This window comes from Hoplias malabaricus, chromosome 13 (assembly GCF_029633855.1).
Source record: "Hoplias malabaricus isolate fHopMal1 chromosome 13, fHopMal1.hap1, whole genome shotgun sequence".
Lineage (NCBI taxonomy): Eukaryota > Metazoa > Chordata > Actinopteri > Characiformes > Erythrinidae > Hoplias > Hoplias malabaricus.
Window position 1 is genome coordinate 19920348 of NC_089812.1, and position 22783 is coordinate 19943130.

Consider the following 22783-nt stretch of genomic DNA (forward strand, 5'->3'; position numbering starts at 1 on the left):
TTTGAGCTTTTTTTCTTGGAAAGTGGCCGAATCGCAGCGCCTCTTTCACACACAGACCCTAACTGATAACTATGCAGCGGCTCATCTGAGCGCCGTGAACACCAGCTCCATACGCCGGGTTGGTTCCACCACTAAAGCTAAAGAGAAGAGTTTTTGTCTAAATAATAAAAAAGCCTAAGTCGTTTAGTGCTCTAGATCTTCTTAGAGTTTATTCCAGAGTTTGGGGCATAAAAAGAAAGCGCTGTCTCTTTACTTGTCAATGATGACCCAGTAAGTCGGCTGCTGAATGCCAGATGAGCTCATGGTCAGTCAATCTCATTTGCTTTGTGCAAGAAGAGCCCAAATTATGTGTCAGTAACAGCTTTCTAATGTAAAGATTCAGAGCTAGGGTTAGGACTAGGGCTACACTCGCCCCCCACCCTTGCCTCTGGGTCCAGGGGAATGTCTGGGACAATGTTACTTACTCACAGTTCCTCCGGGAAATGTCCGGAACAGTTCTGAAAGATGGGGGTTTGTCAAGAGAAGTCAAAAGAAACGTATGATTCTAACAATCTCTCTCTCTCTCTCTCTCTATTTTTTTTTTCCTGCCCCCTCCTCCCACCTCAGTGTGCTGTTTTGTGGTCCATAAACGCTGCCATGAGTTTGTCACCTTCTCATGTCCTGGAGCTGATAAAGGTCCTGCCTCAGACGTGAGTACAGGAACGCACTCTTCCTTCTCTCTTCCCCCTCTCTCTCTCTCTCTCTCTCTCTCTCTCTCTCTCTCTCTCTCTATGTCTCTGTCTCCCTCTCTCTGTTCTGTCTCTCTCTTTCTCTCTCTTCTCTATCTATCTCTCTGTCTCATCTCGGAGATGAAAGGACGAGAGACAGAAGAGGAGCTTTTTTTAGTCTCCAGGTCCTTGCCTCCTCTGCTCTGGCTCAGGTCTGTTCTCCATGGTTCAGACAACTGTTCGATTCCCTGCTCCCGGGCCACAGAACCATGCCAGGCCCAGACCATCCAAGCCCGATCCACTTAGGAGGAAAGGAACAACGGAGCAGACACAGGAGCTGAAAGGACCGTCCTCTCCGACGTCCTGCAGAACATCCCATAGAGACACTAGCTCCCTGTCCCCATCAGAAGGAGCGCTTTTCCAAAAGCACCCCCACGCCCCACGACGAGGACGGCGGCTGGTGTCTCTGCTCCTTGAGGGCGAGCAGTGGACAGGGTTAAGGTTGAGCCCCCCACCATCCACCCTCCCTCTGTTCTTTGGTTCCCGCTGTGAATTAATTTTTCTGGATGCTATTTTTGTTGGTGGAATCGCTAACAGAGCCCTGCTGAGGACTGAGGAAGGGGGAGGTGCGTCCGGCTCTGGCTCGTTTCACTATGGACGGTGTGTTTAATTAGTCTCTGAGGACACACCTGCGGAGGACGAGGGGAGGACGGGGGGTTATAAATAACTCAGTGTCAGACTTCAATTATAGAAGTGGGTTAATTACACCTTCATCCAGGGACCTGCACACGCCCTTCCCTCCCTCCCCCCATCACTCTATCACTCCCCATACTCACTCCCTCTCTCCATCATTCCTCTCCCTCACTCCCTCCATCACTCAATCTCTCCCCTCTTTCACTCCCTCCATCACTTCCCTCCCTCACCTTCTACATCACTCCCCTCCCTCACTCCCTCATCACTCCCCTTCCTCCCTCAATCACTCCCTCCCTTCCTCCTTCCATCACTCCATCTCTCCCCTCCCTCACTCCCTCTCTCACTCCCTCCACCACCCATCACTCCACTCCCTTGCTCCCTCCATTTCTCCCCTCCCTCCCTCCATCCCTCCATTTCTCCCCTCCCTCCCTCCATCCCTCCATTTCTCCCCTCCCTCCCTCCATCACTCCCCTCCCTCACTCCTTCCATCACTCCATCTCTCCTGTCCCTCCATCACTCCATCTCTCCCCTCCCTCTCTCCCTCCCACTCCATCTCTCCTCTCCCTCACTCCCTCCATCACTCCATATCTCCTCTCCCTCACTCCCTCCATCACTCCATCACTCCCCTCCTTCACTACCGCCATCACTCCCCTCCCTCCCTCCCTGCATCACCCCCCTCCCTCCCTCCATCACCTCAACACTCTCCTCCTTCACTCCATCACTCCCCTCCCTTCCTTCCTCCATCACTCCACTCCCTCACTCCCTCCATCACTCCCCTCCCTCACTCCCTCCATCACTCCCCTCCCTCACTCTCTCCATCACTCCCCTCCCTTCCTCACTCCCTCCCTCACTCTGTCACCCCCCTCCCTCCCTCACCCCCTCCATCACCCCCTCCATCACCCCAACTCTCCCCTCCCTCACTCCCTCACATGTCTGTGTGTGTGTGTGTGATGCTGGGTTCAGTTCCAGTGCAATGATGAGCCGTAAGTGGGCGGTGGCTATAAATACCCATGCTGTGATTTCATTGGCTTCTGCTTTAATAAGGCCAGGCAGGAGATTATATAAACACAGTGGATCTGTCATTATCTCCACTCTGATTGGCTGAGAGCCTCAAAAGAACAGAGGAGTGTGTGGAGACTTCCCCCAACACAGTCTGTGTGTGTGTGTATGTGTGTGTGTGTGTGTGTGTGTGTGTATTTGTGTTATTATTACAACTCCAGCTACAGTTAGTTCTTGAATTAAACAGAGAGAAAACAAACAAATGAGAGAAAAAAAGATTGAGACAGAAAGCAAACAAGAAAGAAACAGAGAGAGGGTGGGGAGAAAGAGCTCTAGTCATTTACTGTTGCTCTAACCCTCCCCATGACACACACTCTCGCTCTCTCGCTCTCTCTCTCTCTCTCTTTCTCACTCCTGTACACCTGAGGCGAATAGCCTGTTGCTGGGAGATGGGCTTTGTCTGTCTCCATGGATACACTGTGAAGGCCACAGTGATGCGGAGCAGGTCTGTTCATCACTGAACCCCCCCCCCCAAGGTAAAGCCAATCTCCTGTCAGTCAGACTCCCCCGCCCCCCACACACACATACTCACACGCAAAAACATGCACCCAAACACACACACACACAGGGGAGCACACTACACACACATACACACACACACACACACACACACACACACGGAGCAGCACACTATTCACACACATATGCACACACACACACACACACAGGGGAACACACAATTCATACACACACACTGACAGCTGTTACGCAGCACACTACTCACACACACAGACATAGGAAAACACACTACATTCGTATACACAGACACACACACACACACATGGGAGGCAACACAATTCACACACACACACGGGGCAGCACACTACTCACACACACACACACGGGAAAACACACTATATTCACACACACACACACTGACAGCTGTTACACAACCACATGCAGGTCTTGGTGTTATTGGATGGGTGGAGGGGGGATTTTGTGTGTGGGTTGGGTGGTTATGGATGTTATTGTATGTGTGTGAGGGGGGGGGTTATGGATGTTATTGTATGTTTGTGTGTGTGACTGGGTGTGTGTGTGTGTGTGTTAATTTTGTGCTCCCTCGTGCGTGTGTGTGTGTGTGTGTGTGTGTGTGAGAGAGAGAGAGAGAGACAGTGTGAGTGTTTGTGAGAGTGTATGAGTTTGTGTGTGTGTGTATTTGTGTGGGTGGGTGTGTGGGTGAGTATGAAAGGTGTTCACTGGTAAAAGGGTGAAGAATGACCGGAAGATAATGAATAGTTAAACAGTGGAATAACTAAATAATGAATGAGTTGGTTTGGGTGGGAGGTGGGTGGGGGCGGGGTGATTTGGCGGGGTGTAGTGAAGAGGAATGTGAAGGGGGCAGGTGTTAGTCAGGAGCACTACTGACCTTTACTCAGAGTTCACTGTGTCGCACTCTGCTGGCCACATGCGAATCCACATGCATTTCTCTGTGTGTGTCTGTCTCCGTGTCTCTCTGTCTCTGTTGGTGGTGACTGACTGCTGCATGCTCTATGTTGCCCCCTGCAGGACCCACGCAGTAAACACAGGTTTAAGGTTCACACCTACTCCAGCCCAACGTTCTGTGACCACTGTGGCTCGCTGCTGTATGGACTCATCCACCAGGGCATGAGGTGTGAACGTGAGTATCACGTGTCCACAACCCTCTCCACAGGGGGCGCTATAACCAGAGCATCACTGTCAGCTCTCACCAGCCTGCGGTTTTAATCTTGTGGCTGATCAGTGTGTGACAGCAGGGTTCTTTATGGAGCAAACCATAACATAATAACAATTATAATATTATAGTAATAATCTCTCTCTCTCTCTCTCTCTCTCTCTCTCTCTCTCAGATTGTATGATGAACATTCATAAGCGGTGTGTGGCGAATGTTCCGAGTTTGTGTGGAACAGATCACACAGAGCGCCGCGGACGGATCCAGATCACTGCCAACATCAAAAACAACACCCTCACAGTCAGCAGTGAGTCTCTGTCACACACACACACACACACACACAGAGAGAGAGAAAGAGAGAGAGAGATACATACATACACATACACACACACACACACACAGCAGTGCTTGGCTGAACACCTTCAGATCCTCACAGCTATGTTCCAGTGTGTGCATTTTGATTTGTCAATCAAAATGCAGTGGAGCGACGGTGAAGACGGAAGAGAGTTTTTTAGCTGAGACATCACTGGACAAGGACACATTAAAATAACTTACCCTCTCACACACTCACCCTGTCAGTCAGTCAAACACTCACCCAGTCACTGACACCCTCACCCTGTCAGTCACTCACACACTCACACAGTAACTCACACACTCACCCAGTCATTCACTCACACACTCACCCACTCACACACACTTACATTGTCACTCACTCAAACACTCACCCAGTCACTTGACACCCTCACCCAGTCACTAACTCACACACTCGCCCAGTCACTAACACAATCGCCCAGTCACTCACACAGTCACTCATTCACACACTCGCCCAACACACGCCCCCAGTCCAGTTCGGGAGGAGAACCGGGCAGGTCTTTGCTCTCTCTGAGGCTGCTCTCTGCCTGTAGTTCTCTTTGTGTCCAACAGAGGGCAGCGGTGTCAGTGACAAACAAACGACAAAGTAATGCAACAAAAACAAACACACTGCAAACACGCACACATACACACACACACACTCATACTCACACACACACACACACACACACACACATTCACACACTCATACTGACACAAACACACACACACACACACACATTCACACACTCATACTGACACAAACACACAGACACACAAACACACACACTCACTCACTCATACTCACACACACACATACACACACACACACATACTCACACGCACACACACACACACAAATTCACACACTCATACTGACACAAACACCACACACACATTCACACACTCATACTGACACAAACACACACACACAAACACACCCACACCCACAACACACACACACACTCAAACTCACACACATACTCAAGTCTGTGTGTGTTTGTGTGTAGTTAAGGAGGCGAAGAACCTGGTTCCGATGGACCCAAATGGTCTCTCTGACCCCTACGTCAAACTCAAACTGATCCCGGACCCGAGGAGTGAGAGCAAACAGAAAACCAAGACCATCAAGTGCTGCCTGAACCCCACCTGGAACGAGAGCTTCACCTTGTGAGGAACCTTACCCCTCTCTACTACTACTCTCTCTCTCTCGCTCGCTCGCTCGCTCGCTCGCTCTCTCTTTTTAGAGTTTTAATTTACCCTCTGTCTCTTATTTGCTGTTATGGCTCTTACTAATTTTTAATGTTGCTTTTCTTATTCTTATCAGTTTATTACATTTATTTATTATTTATTTATTTTTATTTTTATTTATTTTTTCTTTTTTTCAAATTTTGTAATTTATTTACTTCTTAGGTGATTAACTGTGTCAATAAAGTAGGTTTGAAGTTGAAGTCTCTCTCTCTCTCTCTCTCTCTCACACACTCTCTCTTTCTGTCTCTCTGAGTCTCTCTCAAACATTTTTTTACCTTCATCAAAAGCAGTATTATTATTAATAATAATGAACAGAAGTGTAATAACAGCGCAGTGTAAAAGACCCAGTGCAATGGGCTGGATCACACTGTTGAAGATCTTTAACCAGACTTGAACTGGGACGTCGATCTTGATGAATTTGTTTTTAATTAAATAGAGGGTTCTGCAGGCCTTTTCCTTCAGGGCCTCCACTGCCATACCAAAGCCTCCTGAGGCACTGATCCTGAGTCCCAGGTAATTATAGGAATGAGTGTGATCTAGGGCGGTGATAGAAAACATATCTGCTGTTCTAAGATCTGGCTTTCTTTTGGAAGACCATGATTTTAGATTTATCAGGTTTCTTTTCACTCTCTTTACCTCTCTCTCTCTCTGTCTCTTTCGTAGTAATCTGAAGGACTCGGATAAGGATCGTCGGCTGTCGGTGGAGATCTGGGATTGGGATCTAACCAGCAGGAATGATTTCATGGGTTCCCTCTCCTTCGGGATTTCAGAGTTGCAGAAACAGGGTGTGGACGGATGGTGAGTCTTTCACTCCACTTTAACAACCAGCCCCCAGGCTTCTCCCACCATTTTACTCCTCCACAGCTACTGTTGCTAAGTTGGATTCACACCAGCAACACTGACCAACATCAGCACCTTAAACATCAACACCTAGCTCTTACAGTGCTCCTCCACCAGCGTGGAACTGGTTCTGAACAGGACCCAGTCTGCAGCCGATCAGTCTCCACCGACATAAACAGGGTCCTGGACCAGAAAAGTCAGTTTTCAGCTGGAACCAGGGAACAGTGGGTTCTTCAGCAGGAACTGTGAGGGCATCCGTGGGTGAATGGAGATAAAGAAGCTCCAGAAAGAGCTCAGCGGCTGAAATAAAGCGTGATGGCGTAGTGGAGCTTGACGGTCTTTTACAGAGGGTTATAAAGATACATTAAAAGGAAATAAAACTGGAACCTGTTCCGTCTGTGAGGGTTCAGCGCCACTCCAGGTGCATCGCATACGTTTCTCCACTGTTCACTGTTCTCTCTCTCTCTCTCTCTCTCTCTCTCTCTCTCTCTGTTCTTTGTCTCTCTCCCTGTTCTTTCTCTCTCTGTTCTTTGTCTCCCTCCCTGTTCTTTCTCTCTCTCTCTCTCTTTCTCAGAAGTGGCTGTGACTGAGTAAGAGCGGTGCTTGGGAGAGTTTTGTTTTCTTCCTCTTTTCTTGGTTTGTTTTTTGAGAGTTGGTTTGTAGTTTGTTTGTTTTGGGTATTTATTGTGTTTCAGTGGGAGTGAGTTAAGGGAGGCAGGTTTAGAGGAGAAGGAATGTAGGGGGGGTGCAGTTTGGCGGATGGAGTCATGGTGGGATTTAACTCAATAAAGTCTGCTGCTAGAATGAATAGCGTGATTGTGTTGTTTTTGGATGATGTGGAAAAAGTGAACATACTGGTGGAAAAGGGTATTGTGATAAAAGTCAAGTCATGGTGTTTTCACTGGTTAATCCCCCTGTTTATTAGTGTCCCCCGTTTATTAGTATCGAAGTGTTGATTCGTGAACTCTCTCGGCATAGGCAAGTTGTGTCTACGATCCAGAAAATCCCCCTTGGTTGAAAATCGCTCTTACTGCAGCACATTGTCTCGTTCAGGAGACGCTTGTTTATGGTTTTAAAAGCTGATATGGAGGAGCTGAGCCTGGCTGAGGTTCAGGGTTCAAGGCTTTGACTATGTTTGTGACCACCGAAGCCATGAAGTGCTTTGGCTGCAGGGCTGGGGGACAACTAGTGTGTAGCTTCCCAGAGAGTGCGGCAAGAGCTCAGGTGGTGACAGCCAGACGGAGGTTCCCCAGGTGTTGGCACCGCAGGGGGTTAAAAAGGGAATGTGGAGGGGAATGGAAAAAATGAAAATGTGGACAGTACACCTATGGATTCACAGAGTAGTGTTAGAGGTGAGCAGGAAACTGAAATGGAAGTTGGGGACAGCGTGGAGGTGAAAGAAAAGATAGTGAGCAAGAAGCGGGACTGCTGTCACATGAAAAATACAAAAACGAATAAAGAAGCACAGTCACGAGTTGACAACGGCGCAGTGAGTCGGAGGAACCAGGTTCAGAATCTGGACATGAGTCCGAATCTGACTCCTCGCTATCTTAACAGAGTAGTTGTAGGGAAATTCTTTACACTTCTCAGCAACTGCGCTAATTTTTAAATGAATCCAAAGGCAGAATACCAGTTAAAATAGTGGAGTATTTTCCAAATCTTGAACTTTTTATTCTGTCCGCTAGAGGGCTAATGAGGAGTGAAGAAGAAGGTGGAATAGGAGAACCTGAAACACATAGACTGAGAAACCTGGGGGCTCAACTTGAACATGCTGATGAAGGTTCTAAAAGATAAGGTTTAATTTACCTTTGCTTTGTTGTTTTGGTTACCTTTGTGTCCTTCTTATTTCTTGAAATGAGCGATTTTAAAATCACCTCAATAAATGTGAATGGTGCAAGAGACATAAAGAAGAGAGCGGTTCTGTTGCTCTGGTCTAGGAGACACATAGTGATGAGGTAAGTGCTGTGGACTGGCAGATGGAGTGGGAGTGCAGAGTGCTGCTCAGTCATGGTAGCTCCACCAGTGCAGGAGTAGCGGTGCTGTTTGCCAAGCATTTTATTCCCCAGTCTTATTAAAGTCAAAGCAAAGTTTGAAAATATTTATTTGGTTTTTTTATGTGTTTACTCACCAGTAGCACCACGGGAAAGGGTGTTGTTTTTGGATGCTCTTTCTGAGACTATAGCTGAGTGTAACAAAGAAAATGTTTTAGTTGTTTTAATTGGACATTGGAAGTCATTGACAGGAATCATATTGAACTGGACGTCTAGAACTGGACGTCTAGAACTGAACTTGGACTCTAGACGTAGGTTGAATGCCATGATTGAGGAGCATGACCTGGCTGATGTATGCCGCTCCCAACACGGGACCATCCGGCAGTACACATGGGCACATACTTGAGATGGGATGATTTCAATTGCTGGGTTGGACAGATTATATTGTTTTACTCATCATTTACAGATTTTTAAAGATTGTTCAATAACACCGCTGGGTTTTAGCGATCACTGCATGGTGTCTGGGCGCGTTTTTATCAATGCCGTGAAGCAGAAGAGTGCATATTGGCATTTTAACACAGCACTGTGTAATGACATGAACTTTAGGATTTGTTTTACCTTTATATGGGAGACGTGGAGGTCAAAAAGAGGGAATTTTCTTTCAGTCCAACAGTGGTGGGATATTTGAACGCTGCAAATACAACAGTTTTGTAAACAATATACTATCAATGTCACCAACAGCATTATTCAGTCAGTAAATAAACTTGAAGACGAGATTATATGGCTGCGGAGCTTGTTGGGATCTGGGGATGAACAGGACCATAGCCAGGCACTTCAGGGGAAGAAGACAGCTTTAGCTGATCTGCTGGGGTTGAGAGCACAGTGGGCATCAGTCAGATCCAGATTTGAGAATATTTCTGAAATGGATGCCCCATCGCAGTTCTTTTTTGGACTAGAAGAATGGCCAAAGTATCATATCCGGTCAGCCGATGGTCAGGAGCTCACAGATCATAGAGACATTAAAAGGAGAGCAGTGGAATTTTATTACTGTGAGCAAAGGAGGGACCAGTGATTAAGGCAGTGCTTCAATGAGGGGCTACCTCAGGTGTCACCAGAAACCAATGAGGGTTTGGTGAGTACCATATCCATGCAGGAGCTCCAGGTGGCACTGACAGGAATGGCCAATGGAAAAGCTCCAGGTATAGATGGTTTACCTGCTGAGTTTTACAAAGCTTTCTGGGAAGTGGCTGGGGAGGCCTTGGTTGAAGTACTCCATGAATGTTAAATCGGCAGACTGCTGCCATTGAGTTGCAGCGCACACCCTTCTGCCAAAAATAGGGGACCATACATAAGCCATACATACGGATCAGGCCTACTGTGGCCCTGGCAGATCTATTTTTGATAAAATTACCCTTGTTAGAGATATCCTGGCGGTGTCTGGCAGAGGCCTCCACTTTGGGCTGATCTCCCTGGACCAAGAAAAAGCTTTTGATCAAGTGGAACATGAACAAGTGGAATATTTAAGGCTTTTGTTTCTCTTCAAAGTTTATGTCAATGGTTCAAGTGCTGTACAGTGACACTGAGAGTATCCTGAAGGTCAACAGTGGTCTGTGTGCTCCTTTTAAAATGGGAAGGGGTATTAGACAGGAATGTTCTCTATCAGGAATGCTGTACTCTTTAGCCATAGAGTCCTTGCTTCACAGGATCAGGAAAGAACTTTTAGGGGTCACAGTTAACATGGACATTCCATGTTTTTAGCTATCAGCATATCAAATCAAATCAAATTTATTTGTATAGCGCTTTTTACAACTGATGTTGTCAGAAGGGTTGGAATGGACTAAAGTGGGCTTTAAGTACTTGGGGGTATTTATAGGGGATCAAGACTTTGAGAGGAAGAACTGGGAGGGAGTGATACACAAGGCTCCGGAGATGGCGATAGCTTTTGTCAAAGATGACATTCAGGGGTAGAACACTAGTTAATAACTTAACTGCGTCATCTCTCTGTCTGTTCTGGAACCTCCACAGAAGCTTTTAGCTGGGATTCAGTCTATTCTTGTGAATTTTACCTGGGACAAACTTCACTGGGTCCAGCAAAGTGTTCTGTTCCTACCAAGAGAGGAAGTGGGGCAGGGGATGATACATCTGGAAAGAAAGAAGGCAACATTTAGGGTGTAGTTTTACAGAGGCTTTTATATGGGTTTTTAATGCTTAGTGGAAACAAGTGGCAAGGCTTATGTTGTGAAGAGCTGGAGGACTGTGTCTAGAGGAGGGGGTGTTTTTGGTAAAGACTGAGGGGTTGGCAGGTGGGGGCCTTTCGTCATTTTATGTTAGTGTTTTAAAGGCATGGCAGTTGTACCAGGTGGAGAGGCAGGTCCCCAGTACATCCCTATACTTGTTTCTGAGGGAGCCAGTGGTCCTTAGAGCTAGACTCTCATTCCTGGAGAAGGAACCAGTAAACCTGTATGAAAAGATGAAGGTCCCGATGCTGGTTACAGTGAAGCATCTTGTGGAGACTGCTGGTGTGAAGCTGAATGATGCAGAGGCACTAGCTCGGAGACTAAGGATGAGATCCAGCAGAGTAGCAGCTAAGATGCTTCGCAGAGTTCGGGAGACGCTGACCACGGAGGACCAGGATTTGCTGAGAACCTGGGAGTGCAGTGGAACCACAAAGAGAGGACACTTTTCTGTGTTTGTGGGTCAGCCCCAGTCTTAAAGGTGTGGACTTACAGGGACCATTGTTAAGGCTAGTGGGCCTGACAGACTTAATCAGACAACGCTCTCGGGTCGGATGGATACACCGTGGAGGGTGCATTTTAACCTCAGTATTGAGGTAAAACCTGCATGGAGGGCACTTTATAAATCAGCACTGACCAAAGCAGCTGGGCATTCACAGTGGAAGATTTTACATGGTGTCATTGCTGGAATGCATTTGTGTCCATTTTAAATCACAAATTTAAAAACCTCACATTGTCCACTCTATTTCGAAAGATAAATAGTGTTTCATTGTTTTACACAGTGTGAGCGACTGAAGCCTTTATTTACAACCTTGAGCTCACTTTTTACCTGTTTTGAAGAATGTTTTACAACTCGTGTTTATCTTAGGTTTTCAGTACTGTCAGAAACAAGAAGTGTCAGTTGATAAATTCTATTTTAGGACAGGCTAAAACTGCCATTTATTTTAGTAGAAGAATAATGGTGGAGTGGGCGAGACTGTGATGTGGTTTTAGTGTTTAAGAAGTTGATGCAGACGAGGATGAAGTTGGATCTTATGTTCTAAAATTCAATGAAAAATCTGGATGGTTTTGACATTGTATGGGATTATGGTGGAGCTTTGTGCAAAATTTCTGCAGAGGGTTTGATTTTTACAAACCTGTTATTATAATTTTATTTTATTTATTTATGTTTGATATTATCATGTGGAAGGACTGAGTGACTAATTTTATTAGTGTGTATTTATATGTCAATATTAATTGGTGGAATGTGATATACTAGCAATAATAAAGTATTTTTTTTAATCAAAAATCTCTCTCTCCCCCCCCCCCCCCCCCTCTCTCTCTCACTCTGCAGGTTTAAGTTGCTGAGTCAGGAGGAGGGGGAGTACTTTAATGTTCCCGTTCCTCCGGAGGGGGAGGAGGGTAACGAGGAGCTCCGCCAGAAGTTTGAGGTCAGAGTTCAAACACAGTGCTCATGGGAGAATTTGTCGCCTTACTGTCCCTGAGCGGGGGGACAGCCCACTCAGAGTGGACACCCCTCGGGGATGTCTCAGAGACGAGGTTAGACTCTGGTTGGACTGTTCTGACTCGTAAATAATATGGCACAGATCACCAGGGCAACCAGGATTTTCCCTGTTAGCTACACCCCATTCATTCATTCAGCAGCTACTGTCTCCTCCCCCTTCATTACATCTGTCACAGTTTTAGTCTCAGTCTTAGTTTCAATCTCAGTCTCAGTCATAGTCTCAGTTTTAGTCTTAATTTCAGTTTAGTCCAAGACTTAGTCTTAATTAGTCTTAGTCTTAGTATTAGAGTGTTAGTCTCAGTCTTAATCTCAGTATTAGTTTCAGTCTTAATCTAAATCTTAGTCTCAGTCTTAGTTTAAGTTTTAGTCCTAGTCTTATTCTTAAACTCAGTCTTAGTCTCAGTCTTAGTCTAAATCTCAATCTTAGACACATAATCTGAAAAACAAGTCTGGGTAAAGTCTTATACCTTCAGGTAGGATAAGGATTTGGGTTGTGTGTATGTGTGTGTGTGTGTGTGTGTTGGGATCTCATTGTTTAGGAGTTTTAGAATGACTTTCTTTCAGAGACTCTCTCTTTCTCTTTCTCTCTCTCTCTCTCTCTCTCCATGTCTGTATCCCTGCAGAATCATGACCTTGAGACACACACACACACACACACATATATATATATATATATATATATATATATATATATATATATATATATATATATATATATATATATATATATATATATATAAAGAGAGAGAGAGAGGTTGAGTCTGATTGATTCTAGAGAACAAACAGTAACACAGCAGAAGGTATGTCTTTCTGAGGTGATGTCATTTTTCTGTACCTCAGAGATTTAGGACCTGAATCAGACTGGTACCTCACAGACCAGAGACCTGACTCAGACTGGTACCTCACAGACCAGAGACCTGACTCAGACTTGTACTTCACAGACCAGAGATCTGACTCAGACTCGTTTGTCCCGTCAGTCTGATTCTTGCTGTTCGGGTTTTTCACAGAGAGCCAAAATTGCTAGCAGTAAGAAGACAGACCCCTCATCCAATGCCTCATCCAAGTTCGACAGCAATGGGATCCGTGACCGGATGAAGCTCTCGGACTTCAACTTCCTGATGGTGCTCGGAAAGGGCAGCTTCGGAAAGGTCAGGCCATCGCACCATCTAAAGCTAATACCACAAGATAAGCTGTAAGATTAAAACCACTGCCAGCTGAAATAACACTGTTGGGGGGGTGGTATATCAGGCAGTGGGTAAAGCAGTCAGTTCTTGAAATTGATGTTGGAGCAGGAGGAACAGTCAGTATAACGATCTTAGGGCCACACTGTGATGTTCATAGTGATATCTTTCAGCTCTGTGCCACACAGCAAACACTGTTCAGGACAATGTTCCAGGTGCCGACTCAGCTCCAGATCTCAGTCCGTAGGATGAGCTGGAAGAACAAGTTATGATTGTCTATATATTATTAAGCCCCCCCCATACACACACACACACACACACACACACACACACACACACACACACACACACACACACACACACACACCAAAGGTTTACATCTCATTCAGAAACTGATAGACATCATTTATGTCACTTAGAGAGAGAGTGAGAGAGAGAGAGAGAGAGAGAGAGAGATTGGGGAGGTAAAAAAAAAATCACAATATAATATACTATATATATATATATATATATATATATATATATATATATATATATATATATATATATATATATATATATATATATAGTGTCACGTCAGCAAAACAGAAAGAGGGAGAGAGAAACAGAGGGGAGGAGAGGAGAGAGAGTAGGAAAAAGAGTTGGGGAGGGGAAGAGAGAGGGAGATGGAGGAGGGGAAAAGGGGAGGGAGAGAGAGATGGGGGAGGGGAAAGTGGGAGAGAGAGAGATGGGCAGAATTTAATGCTCCTATTTCAGCAGCTGGCAGTCACCATGGTAACAGGAGTTGGGATGCTGAGAGAAAGTGAAGGAGCATCAGCAGCATTACCACACACACACACACACACACTATATTCTCTCTCTCTCTCTCTCTCTCTCTCTCTCAATTATATTCAATAAGCTTTATTGACCTGACCATATTTGTATAGTTTTGCCAAAGCATTAATAAAACAATATTGATTATTTAAAAGGAAATAATAAGTAATAATAATAATAATAATTAATAAATAATAATAAAGAATCAATGCAGATAATAATGATTATGTTGATAAAAGAGCAATCTAAAGAACAGCGGGAGTCAAGGAACATGTTAAACATTAAAAGAAATAACAAATGTATAACAGTTGAACATAAATGAACGTGTGTGTGTGTGTGTGTGTGTGTATGCGTGGATGTGTGTTGGTCACTCACTGTCTCTGAGTGTGTGACAGATACATATCTTGCTGCCAGGATGTTGCTCTCCCCGTGGTCTCTGAGCTGGACGCTCAGTTTGGCTTCATTAGAGAAGCTATGAATGAATTTTTTTCAAATTTTGGGAAATAAATTTCTCTTAATTGTTTGTATTTTTCACACTCTGTGAGAAAGTGCAGCTCTGTCTCTACAGCACTGCTCTGGCACTGCCGGCAGTGTCTTTCCGCTCTAGGGAGCCAGGCCTGTCTGTAGCGGTCGGTCTGTACAGTCAGGCTGTGGGCGCTGAGTCTGTACCTGGTCAGTGTGGCTCTGTTTGTGTGGTCAGTCACTGTGCTGAGGTGCTCTGCTACAGTGTACTGTCCATTTAGCGCCAGATAGCACTGCATTCTGCTTTGTGCCTGTGTGTGTGTTCTAATGGGTGATGTAGTTGTGTTTTTGGAGTGTTATAATGTGGGTGCCTCTGATTGGCGGTGTTTCAGACGGGTCCTGATGGGGGTTAGTGTGTGTGTGAGGTCAGGGTGAGGACCAGCTGTGTGAAGGAACTCTTCTCTTTGCTCAGCTCTTGGTTCAGGGCTGTGTATTGATGGGAGTGATGTAGCCAGTATTTAATCATTGAGTTTGTATTTTCAGTAACAGAGGGTACTGACTTAATTCCACTCTGCAGCTGGTGTTTGGTGTCATCCTGTGCACTCCCAGGATACTTTTACAGAATTCAGTGTGCCTCATTTCCGTTGGTTGTTTTTCCCATTGGTCAAATGTGTGGTTTTGGAGTGCCCCCACACCTCACTGCCGTATAGGAGAATGGGTTCTAGAATTGATTGGAATAATTAGAGCCAGATCTGAATTGGGATTTGAATGGAAATTTGGCATTTGATGGCATAGAACGCCCTGCATGTTTCTCTCTCAGTTCATTGAATGCTGGACTGCTGAAGCTTCCTGTTGAAATGATCTTCAGCCCTAAAAAGTTCTACTCTCTACTGGAGACTAACCTCTGTGTCCCTAGTGTGAAGCAGGGGGAGTGTCCCTGAGATGTGGGTCTCTTTTGGAAAATGATGGTTTTGGTCTTTTTCAAGTTGACTGCACGGGCCCAGTTCTGACAGCACTGCTCCAGCAGGTCCAGGTTCTGCTGTAGACCCTGCTCTGTGGGGGACAGCAGAATCAGATCGTCTGCATAGAGCAGGAATTTGATCTCTGAGTTGTGCAGAGTGAGACCGGGAGCTGTACAATGCTCCAGAATCGTGGTCAATTCATTTATATAAATGTTAAATAGTGTTGGGCTTAAGCAGCCCTGTCTCACTCTGTGCTCCTATGAGAACAGCCCTGTCTCACTCCGCGCTCCTGAGAGAACAGCCCTGTCTCACTCCGCACTCCTGAGAGAACAGCCCTGTCTCACTCCGCGCTCCTGAGAGAACAGCCCCGTCTTACTCCAAACTCCTGAGAGAACAGCCCCGTCTTACTCCAAACTCCTGAGAGAACAGCCCTGTGTCACTCTGCGCTGCTTAGAGAACAGCCCTGTCCCTTTGTTGCCAATCTTTATACCGCATTTTGTTTTATTCTTTATAACACGTAAGTCCATCAGGGCGTGTATGGTATAAATGTGATCAGACGTGTAGTGATTTGGTATGAATCCAATCTGACTCTTGCTCAGGACACTGTGCTCCATAAAGAAGTGTAAAAGTTGAGTTGATGATGTTACACAGTAACTTCCACAGGTTATTGTTCAAACAGATGCCTCTGTAGGTGGAATTTGTCTCCGCTTTTGAAGATGGGCATTATCAGACGTCAGGGAAGTGACCCACACTCAGAATCATTTTGAACAGTTTGAGAATGGCCTTTTGGAGGTCTTCACTCATGTGCTGGATCATTTCGTTCAGGATGCCTCAGGATCATGTTCAGGATGTCGGTGCAGCTTGTTCTTTTGGGATTTAGGGCAGTTATTTTGTTTTGAAGTTCCTGCGCAGTAATCGGGGAGTCCAGTCTTTTTTGGCCAATTCTATGGAGTTTAATTTTTCAGTGATGTTTTTTTGGCCAGGTGTTAAATTTGGGGTTATATTACTGTAGAGGGATCTGAAATGTGTGATCCATATCGCTCTGTTTTGAACGACTAATTCTTCTGTTCTAGATTTACTGAGACTGTTCCTAAAACCTATTTGTATTTAAGGACTCCTCAATTAGTGTCAGTCGTGTGTGCGTGTATTGTGCTTTTGTGATTCTGAGTGTGTGTTTGTACAGTCTTTGAAAGATTTCTTATTTTTTTCCTGATTTTTGATATTCTGTGTCAAACCACTGATCCTACTTTGTTTTTTTTTTTGGAGGGTTTGTTCTTTGGTTGTTTTAATTTGCATATTTGGGCAGTTTTGTTAAAGATGTGGTTTATATTTCTAACGGCCAGATTGATGCCTTTGTTACTGTGAGTGTAAGTGGCATTCAGAAAGGTGTGTAAAGTGTTTGAATTTGCTGTTGCCCAATTGCTTTCTGGAACTTTTGGATGATGTTTGGGGCCCATCTGTAAGGTCTCTGGATGTTGTACAGCTTACTGGGCCAAGAGCTTACTGTTCCCAAGAGGTGAGAAGAAGGTGTATTTTCCTTAAGAGTCCCCTCGTGTCCTACCATTGACCAGGTACAGTCCCAGGCTCTGACAGAGCTGCAGCAGTTCCTGTCCATTGCAGTTCACCTGTTGATCAGAGTTTTTTCGGGGGAAACATTTCTTGGGTAATTATGTCCAAATATATAATTATTACCGTGCTCTGTACAGAGATCAGGTAGAGATCCTGTGCTGTTCAGTTCTCTATAGATCAGCACACTGCCTTGGGCCTGGAAGCTGCTGATCTGGTCGTGGAGGCTGGGGAAGTTGTCCTCGCTGTAGTAAGGGGATTCACTGGGAGAGATGTAGATGGTGCATAGAAAGATATCATAGAAAGAGTGCCTGTGATTTCTTTTTTCATTTTAAGCCAAATTAGAGATTTTTCATATTTTAGTGGAATTATGAATTTTGATCCTTCTGATTTACCAAATGATTATTCCTCCAGAATAATCCTCTACCTCTTAATACTGGGTGTTTAATTGATGGGATTATAATTTCTTTGTAATTAGTGAGAAAGTGAGTGACCAAGTCGGATTTGCACCATATTCCTTGCAGGATGATGATGTCAGTGTTTTTGTGTTATTAATGAAATTGATGTTTTTACTTTTGTATCCAATCAGAGAGGATTTAATTCCCTGAATGTTCTGCATAGAAATAGAGAAGGGTTTCATTTCTGTGATATGTAAAATGGTATGTAAAAGAAAATACAATAACAATGGTTTTTAGAAAGGAGATAAACCTGTGTAGTTAGAAATAGGTAATGTTTAGATTTTTTTAACTAATTAATTTTTAACTGAATTAATAACAAACTATATATATATATATATATATATATATATATATATATATATATATATATATATATATATATATATACTATTTATCTATGTATTTATCTATCTTTTATTTATTGATTGATTTATTGATGAGTGGGTGGATAAATGGACAGAGTCACACTTAGCTCTGCAGTTTGCTGCATATGAAAGTGAGCAGCTGTCTGATTTCTCCCAGTTCTGTGGTGCTGGTGGGGGCTGGACCCTTCACTACACTGGCATAGGTCTGTTTCTGTGGCTGTCTCGGGAGGTTGGGTACTTGGCAGTCTGTTGTTGCTGGGTGTCGTCAGCTGGTTACAGGCGGTGTGGTGTTGCTGGGTGTCGTCGGCTGGGTGCTGTTACGAATTCACGGATGGCGGACTGACGGTGGTGGACGCAAACGCTAAAACAGTGATTTTAATAAGGAAAGAACAAAACAAACACAAACAAACTAGAGGGCAAACACGACAAATGAATAAATGAAAGGGCTTGAAACAACAACAAGAAATGGGGCAATAAAAACAAAGAACAACTGACTAGAAATGGGAACCATACGAAACAACACGACAGGACTAGGAACATAGCAGAACAAAACATTACAATACAATGACCGATACCAGGAAGTGACACAAGGGGACTTAAATACATCAACAAACGAGAAACACCTGAAACGGATAACGAGGGTAAAGGACAAGGAGGCGGAACAAAGGCGGGACATGGGCGGAGACAAGGACAAATAAACACAGCCATGAGCACATGGCTAGAAAAACAAACACAGGACGTTACAGGTGCTAGGCAGAGTGATGTAGCTTGATATAATCTGCTGGGTGCTGGGCGGAGTGGTGTAGCTGGGTAGGGTCTGCTGTGTTCTGGGCTGGTTTTGCTGGTTTTGGGGCTGCTCTGGGTGGGGGATAGCCGGGTGGGGGTAGGGGGTAGTAGCGATGGAGGATTTGGTGGGTGCCGGTTATCCTGAGTGATTTCAGGTGGAGTAGCCTGCTGCTTCTTGGGGGGGGTGCTTGTGTTGCATCTGAGGGCCACGTCTTTTAAATTTTTAGCAAAGGTTCCTACCATATTTTTGAGCAGATGAACATGGACATGGAGGCAGTGAATGTTGAGCTTGGGATGGTGTGGCAGATGTACATTGGCCATTAGGGCACATCTACGGAAGATTTTTGCGTTTATTCGGTGGATGGTTGCAGGGTGGAAATCTCTCCGGGGCAGGAGGGTGGAGTCTGTAATTTTGGTGGAGGGGAAGCTCTGAGTGGCAGTCTCTGCCACTCTTCTTATACTCTCTGCTACTCTCTCCTGTTGTGCCCTCAGATCATTTGTGCCCGTATGGATGATGATATGGCGTGGCTCATTTGTGATGACATGGGTGAGAAGCCGAATGCATCTTTTGTTCTGGGACACCAAACCTTGACAGTTTTATATCCTGGGAAGAGATGTTATTTAGGAATTTTCCATTAGAGTCTATTAGTATGACTACATCCGTGTCTGCAAGGATGAGATTCAGTTTTTTGTCTGCCTCTGGTTTGGAGTGGGAGGGTCGTACTTCTAAGCGCGTGCATTGTGGCTCTAAGTGGCTGGGTTGTGTATCAAGGTGGGGGGAATTCTGGGCCAGAATGAGTGGGTCTGCTTTTGGAAGAGGTGGGTGCTAATTCACAGTGGTCAGGCTGTGGTTAGGTGTGAGCAGGTCTTGGTCCAGAGTGGACGGGTCCAGGTCCAGGGTGGGCGGGTCCAGGTTCAGGGTGGGTGGGTCCATGTCCATGGAGGGCGGGTCCATGTCCAGCATGGGCGGGTCCAGATTCTGGGTGGGTCGGTCTAGTTTCTGAAAGGGTGTGTCTGAAAGGGTTTGTCATGTGTTTTTTTTTGGCTGCTTTTGAGCCTTTGCAACTCTTCTCTGAGATTGTAAATGGCCATGTCCCTAATGTCTAGCTCTTCTCTTAATGCAGTCAGTTCCCTTATCAGTGACTCTCTGTCTCGCTGGAGCTCCTTTACTTATCCTTTTAGGTGTAGTACTGAGTTCTCTAGGTGGTTCAGAGGGTCTTTTAGTTGCTGGGAGGGCTCGTTGGAAGACAGGTTGGAGAGAATGTGTTGTTTAAATTCTATCAGCTCTACTTCCTGTAGGGAAAGGCTCTCTTTCAGCTGGAACACTGTGTTCTCCAGTTGTCTGAGCTTAGCTCTGTTGTCCTGTCCTTTTTCCTCCTGTACTGTGCTGTGCTGTGTGGGGTGTGTGTGTGCTCCTTGCCCCTCCCCTGACCCCTGAGCTGTACTTTTGCTGCAGCTGCTGTTCCCCTCCCCCACCATCTTTCCCTCTCTCTCAGACATTACCAGAGCTCTGAGAAAGCTGAAGTCTTCCTGGACAGAGCTGAGGCTGGACTCGCTGCCCTGTAACATGATGGTTCCATTGTGGTACAGATTGACAGTGAGGACGGTATTGTCTCTGTCCTTGCGCTCTATAACTAACTTGCCATTGCATATCCCCCTCTTTCTGTGGTGTGTGTAGTGGGGACAGAGTGCTCTGTGCCAGGCATCAGGGCGGTCTGTGTAGAGCAGGAGGTTGGTAAAGACGATCCTACTCTCTGTCTGGGTGCAGTCAGCTCTGAGTGTTTCTGAGTTTTCTCTGAGTAGGTTTTGTTTGTATGTTTTCTTAGCCTGTGCAGTTTTCAGGTCTGAGAGGTATGTTATGGTGAGGGGGTGGAGTTTTCCCACAGTCACATCAGTCATTACACACACTGTGGTGTTAGAATAGTAGCTAACTTACAGAAGACCACAATTTCTCCACTTTCTCTTGTGTTGGGTTGTAGTTTGGTTGAGGGTTTCTACCTTGTTTTTTCTTGGAGTGTAGCTTCAATAAATTAAAATTCTCTGAAGTTTGATGTCTTTCTTTTGATGATTTCTCTCTGGTTCTGTAAGCAGTTTTAGCTAATCTTTAGCCAGAATTTATTTTCCTTGTTTTCCTTACTTACTGATTTCTTTTCCTCCCAAAGTGGGTATCTTCTGTTAATTTGCTTTAGTGAAGCATGATCCCAAGACCCCCTGTCTCTCAATGTCTCTCTCTCTCTCTGTTTTTTTCTGTCTCTCTCTCTGTCTCTCTCCCTGTCTCTCCCATACTCTGGCTGTTTGTGAAAACACTGTTGTTTTGGATGAAGGTCTTTTACAACACGGACAGTAGCCTCCGTTCTGAAAGATATCCAGACCCATGTGGGTGGGGCCTAAGGTTAGAAAGTACCCAGGATACCAACCACTAACAATTGTAATTAGACAGTGACGGTATGTAACAACAAATATAAAAAAAATGTTATAAAAAGACAATGTTCAAAATCTATATAAACTATTGAAACAGGCGGAGATCTGAAGGGTAAGGGTTGATAGGTGCTAGGCAGGAGTAAACAGACGTGTCGTTCGGAAAGCAAACATACGTCACAGTACATTGTGCAAGTGGTCCTTTGGAGTGTGTGTGTGTGTGTGTATATATATATATTTTTTTCGAGGGTCCTTTATTAACAACAAGTGGGGACACTCAATAGTCGTCTAAAATTCACTTTAGAAACATAAAAACAACTGGGAAACAACACTCACATTGTTACACTATTCGAACTATAAAACCTGGGTATAAAAAGTGCATTTAAATGAAGATTGGATTAAAAACAGTTCTTCATCAAGTACAGAACACACCCCGACCCCACAGCACCACACCTCCTCAAACACCTCCAGATTTTTCATGCACTTATAAAAGTTAAAATCAATAAAAATCCTTGATCTCTCTGGTAAAAACCCTTAAAACCTCCCTGTCTGTGTTCTGCTCCACCTTGTTTTTTCGACTGGTGTAAACTGCCAGTTTTGCCTGACCAAGTATCAAATTCAACAATTGGCACTTGGCCTGATCCTTCCTTTTGTATTTAAAACTCAGGATAAAAGTATGCACAGTAAAAATCATATTAAAAGCCGTAAAAACTTTGTAAAACCACACATAGGTGACGTAGCCTATAACAACGCATAAAAGCATGAAAAACAGTTTCACTCTGATTGCAAAGGGACACGCCGGTGCTACTCCATGGTTTAAAATGGAGATAAAAGAGTTAACAGGTAAAATCCCATGTAAAACCCTCCACTGAAGGTCAGCAGCTTCCCGGAGGTACTATCCAACTTCATGCAGGACTACCCCTTGCACTCCAGCAGGGGCCCTTCACAGTCCTGCAGGTCAGGAGCCAGGATGAGGGCAAGGAATGTGTCATCCTCCGCAGGGCTAGTTACCCCTGCACCGTAGTCCTTCAGCATCTTGAGTTCCTCAGGTGTCAGCACTATCCTTCACTTACGAAGAAGCCGAGACTCGCAAGGATCGCAACCCTAACCGTGCAGCCAGGCTCTCTGCACAGGCATGGTCAGGTCCTGCAATGTCCACCAGGTGACGCAGTGTAGTGACCCCCGAAGAAACCAGGACTCTGGTCAGTGCAGGAGTAGACATGCCTGATACGTCCAGATGAGTACCGTGAAGCAGAGGTTCCTCCAGCAGCCAGCGCAGCGTTGTACTCTCCGGTCCTTCAACATTAAAAAAAACTCCAGATTTTAAAAAGCCCACGATAAAATGCAGGTAAACCTACAGTGTCCAGTGACTTTCAGTTCATTAAAAACAAGGTTCTGTGCAGCTCCAGGCCTCCCACTGTGTGCAGGATCCTGCAGGTCACCTTCCTCCAAACCAGTTCCTTGGGGCCAGGGAGGAGTCTTTGTATGAATTGGAGG

The 22783-nt window shown here is 45.2% G+C and overlaps 1 protein-coding gene across 2 annotated transcripts in view; it reads left to right on the plus strand.

Annotated features, from left to right (window-relative positions):
- The window catches only part of prkcbb (protein kinase C, beta b), a 64073-nt gene that overhangs the window by 15479 nt on the left and 25811 nt on the right, over positions 1–22783 (plus strand). For both annotated transcript variants that reach the window (XM_066641992.1, XM_066641991.1), the window contains exons 3-9: positions 607–689; positions 3966–4077; positions 4286–4414; positions 5469–5625; positions 6370–6504; positions 12105–12201; positions 13283–13423. In XM_066641992.1, coding sequence (XP_066498089.1) covers positions 607–689; positions 3966–4077; positions 4286–4414; positions 5469–5625; positions 6370–6504; positions 12105–12201; positions 13283–13423 — 854 coding nt within the window. The remainder of the gene's footprint in view (positions 1–606; positions 690–3965; positions 4078–4285; positions 4415–5468; positions 5626–6369; positions 6505–12104; positions 12202–13282; positions 13424–22783) is intronic.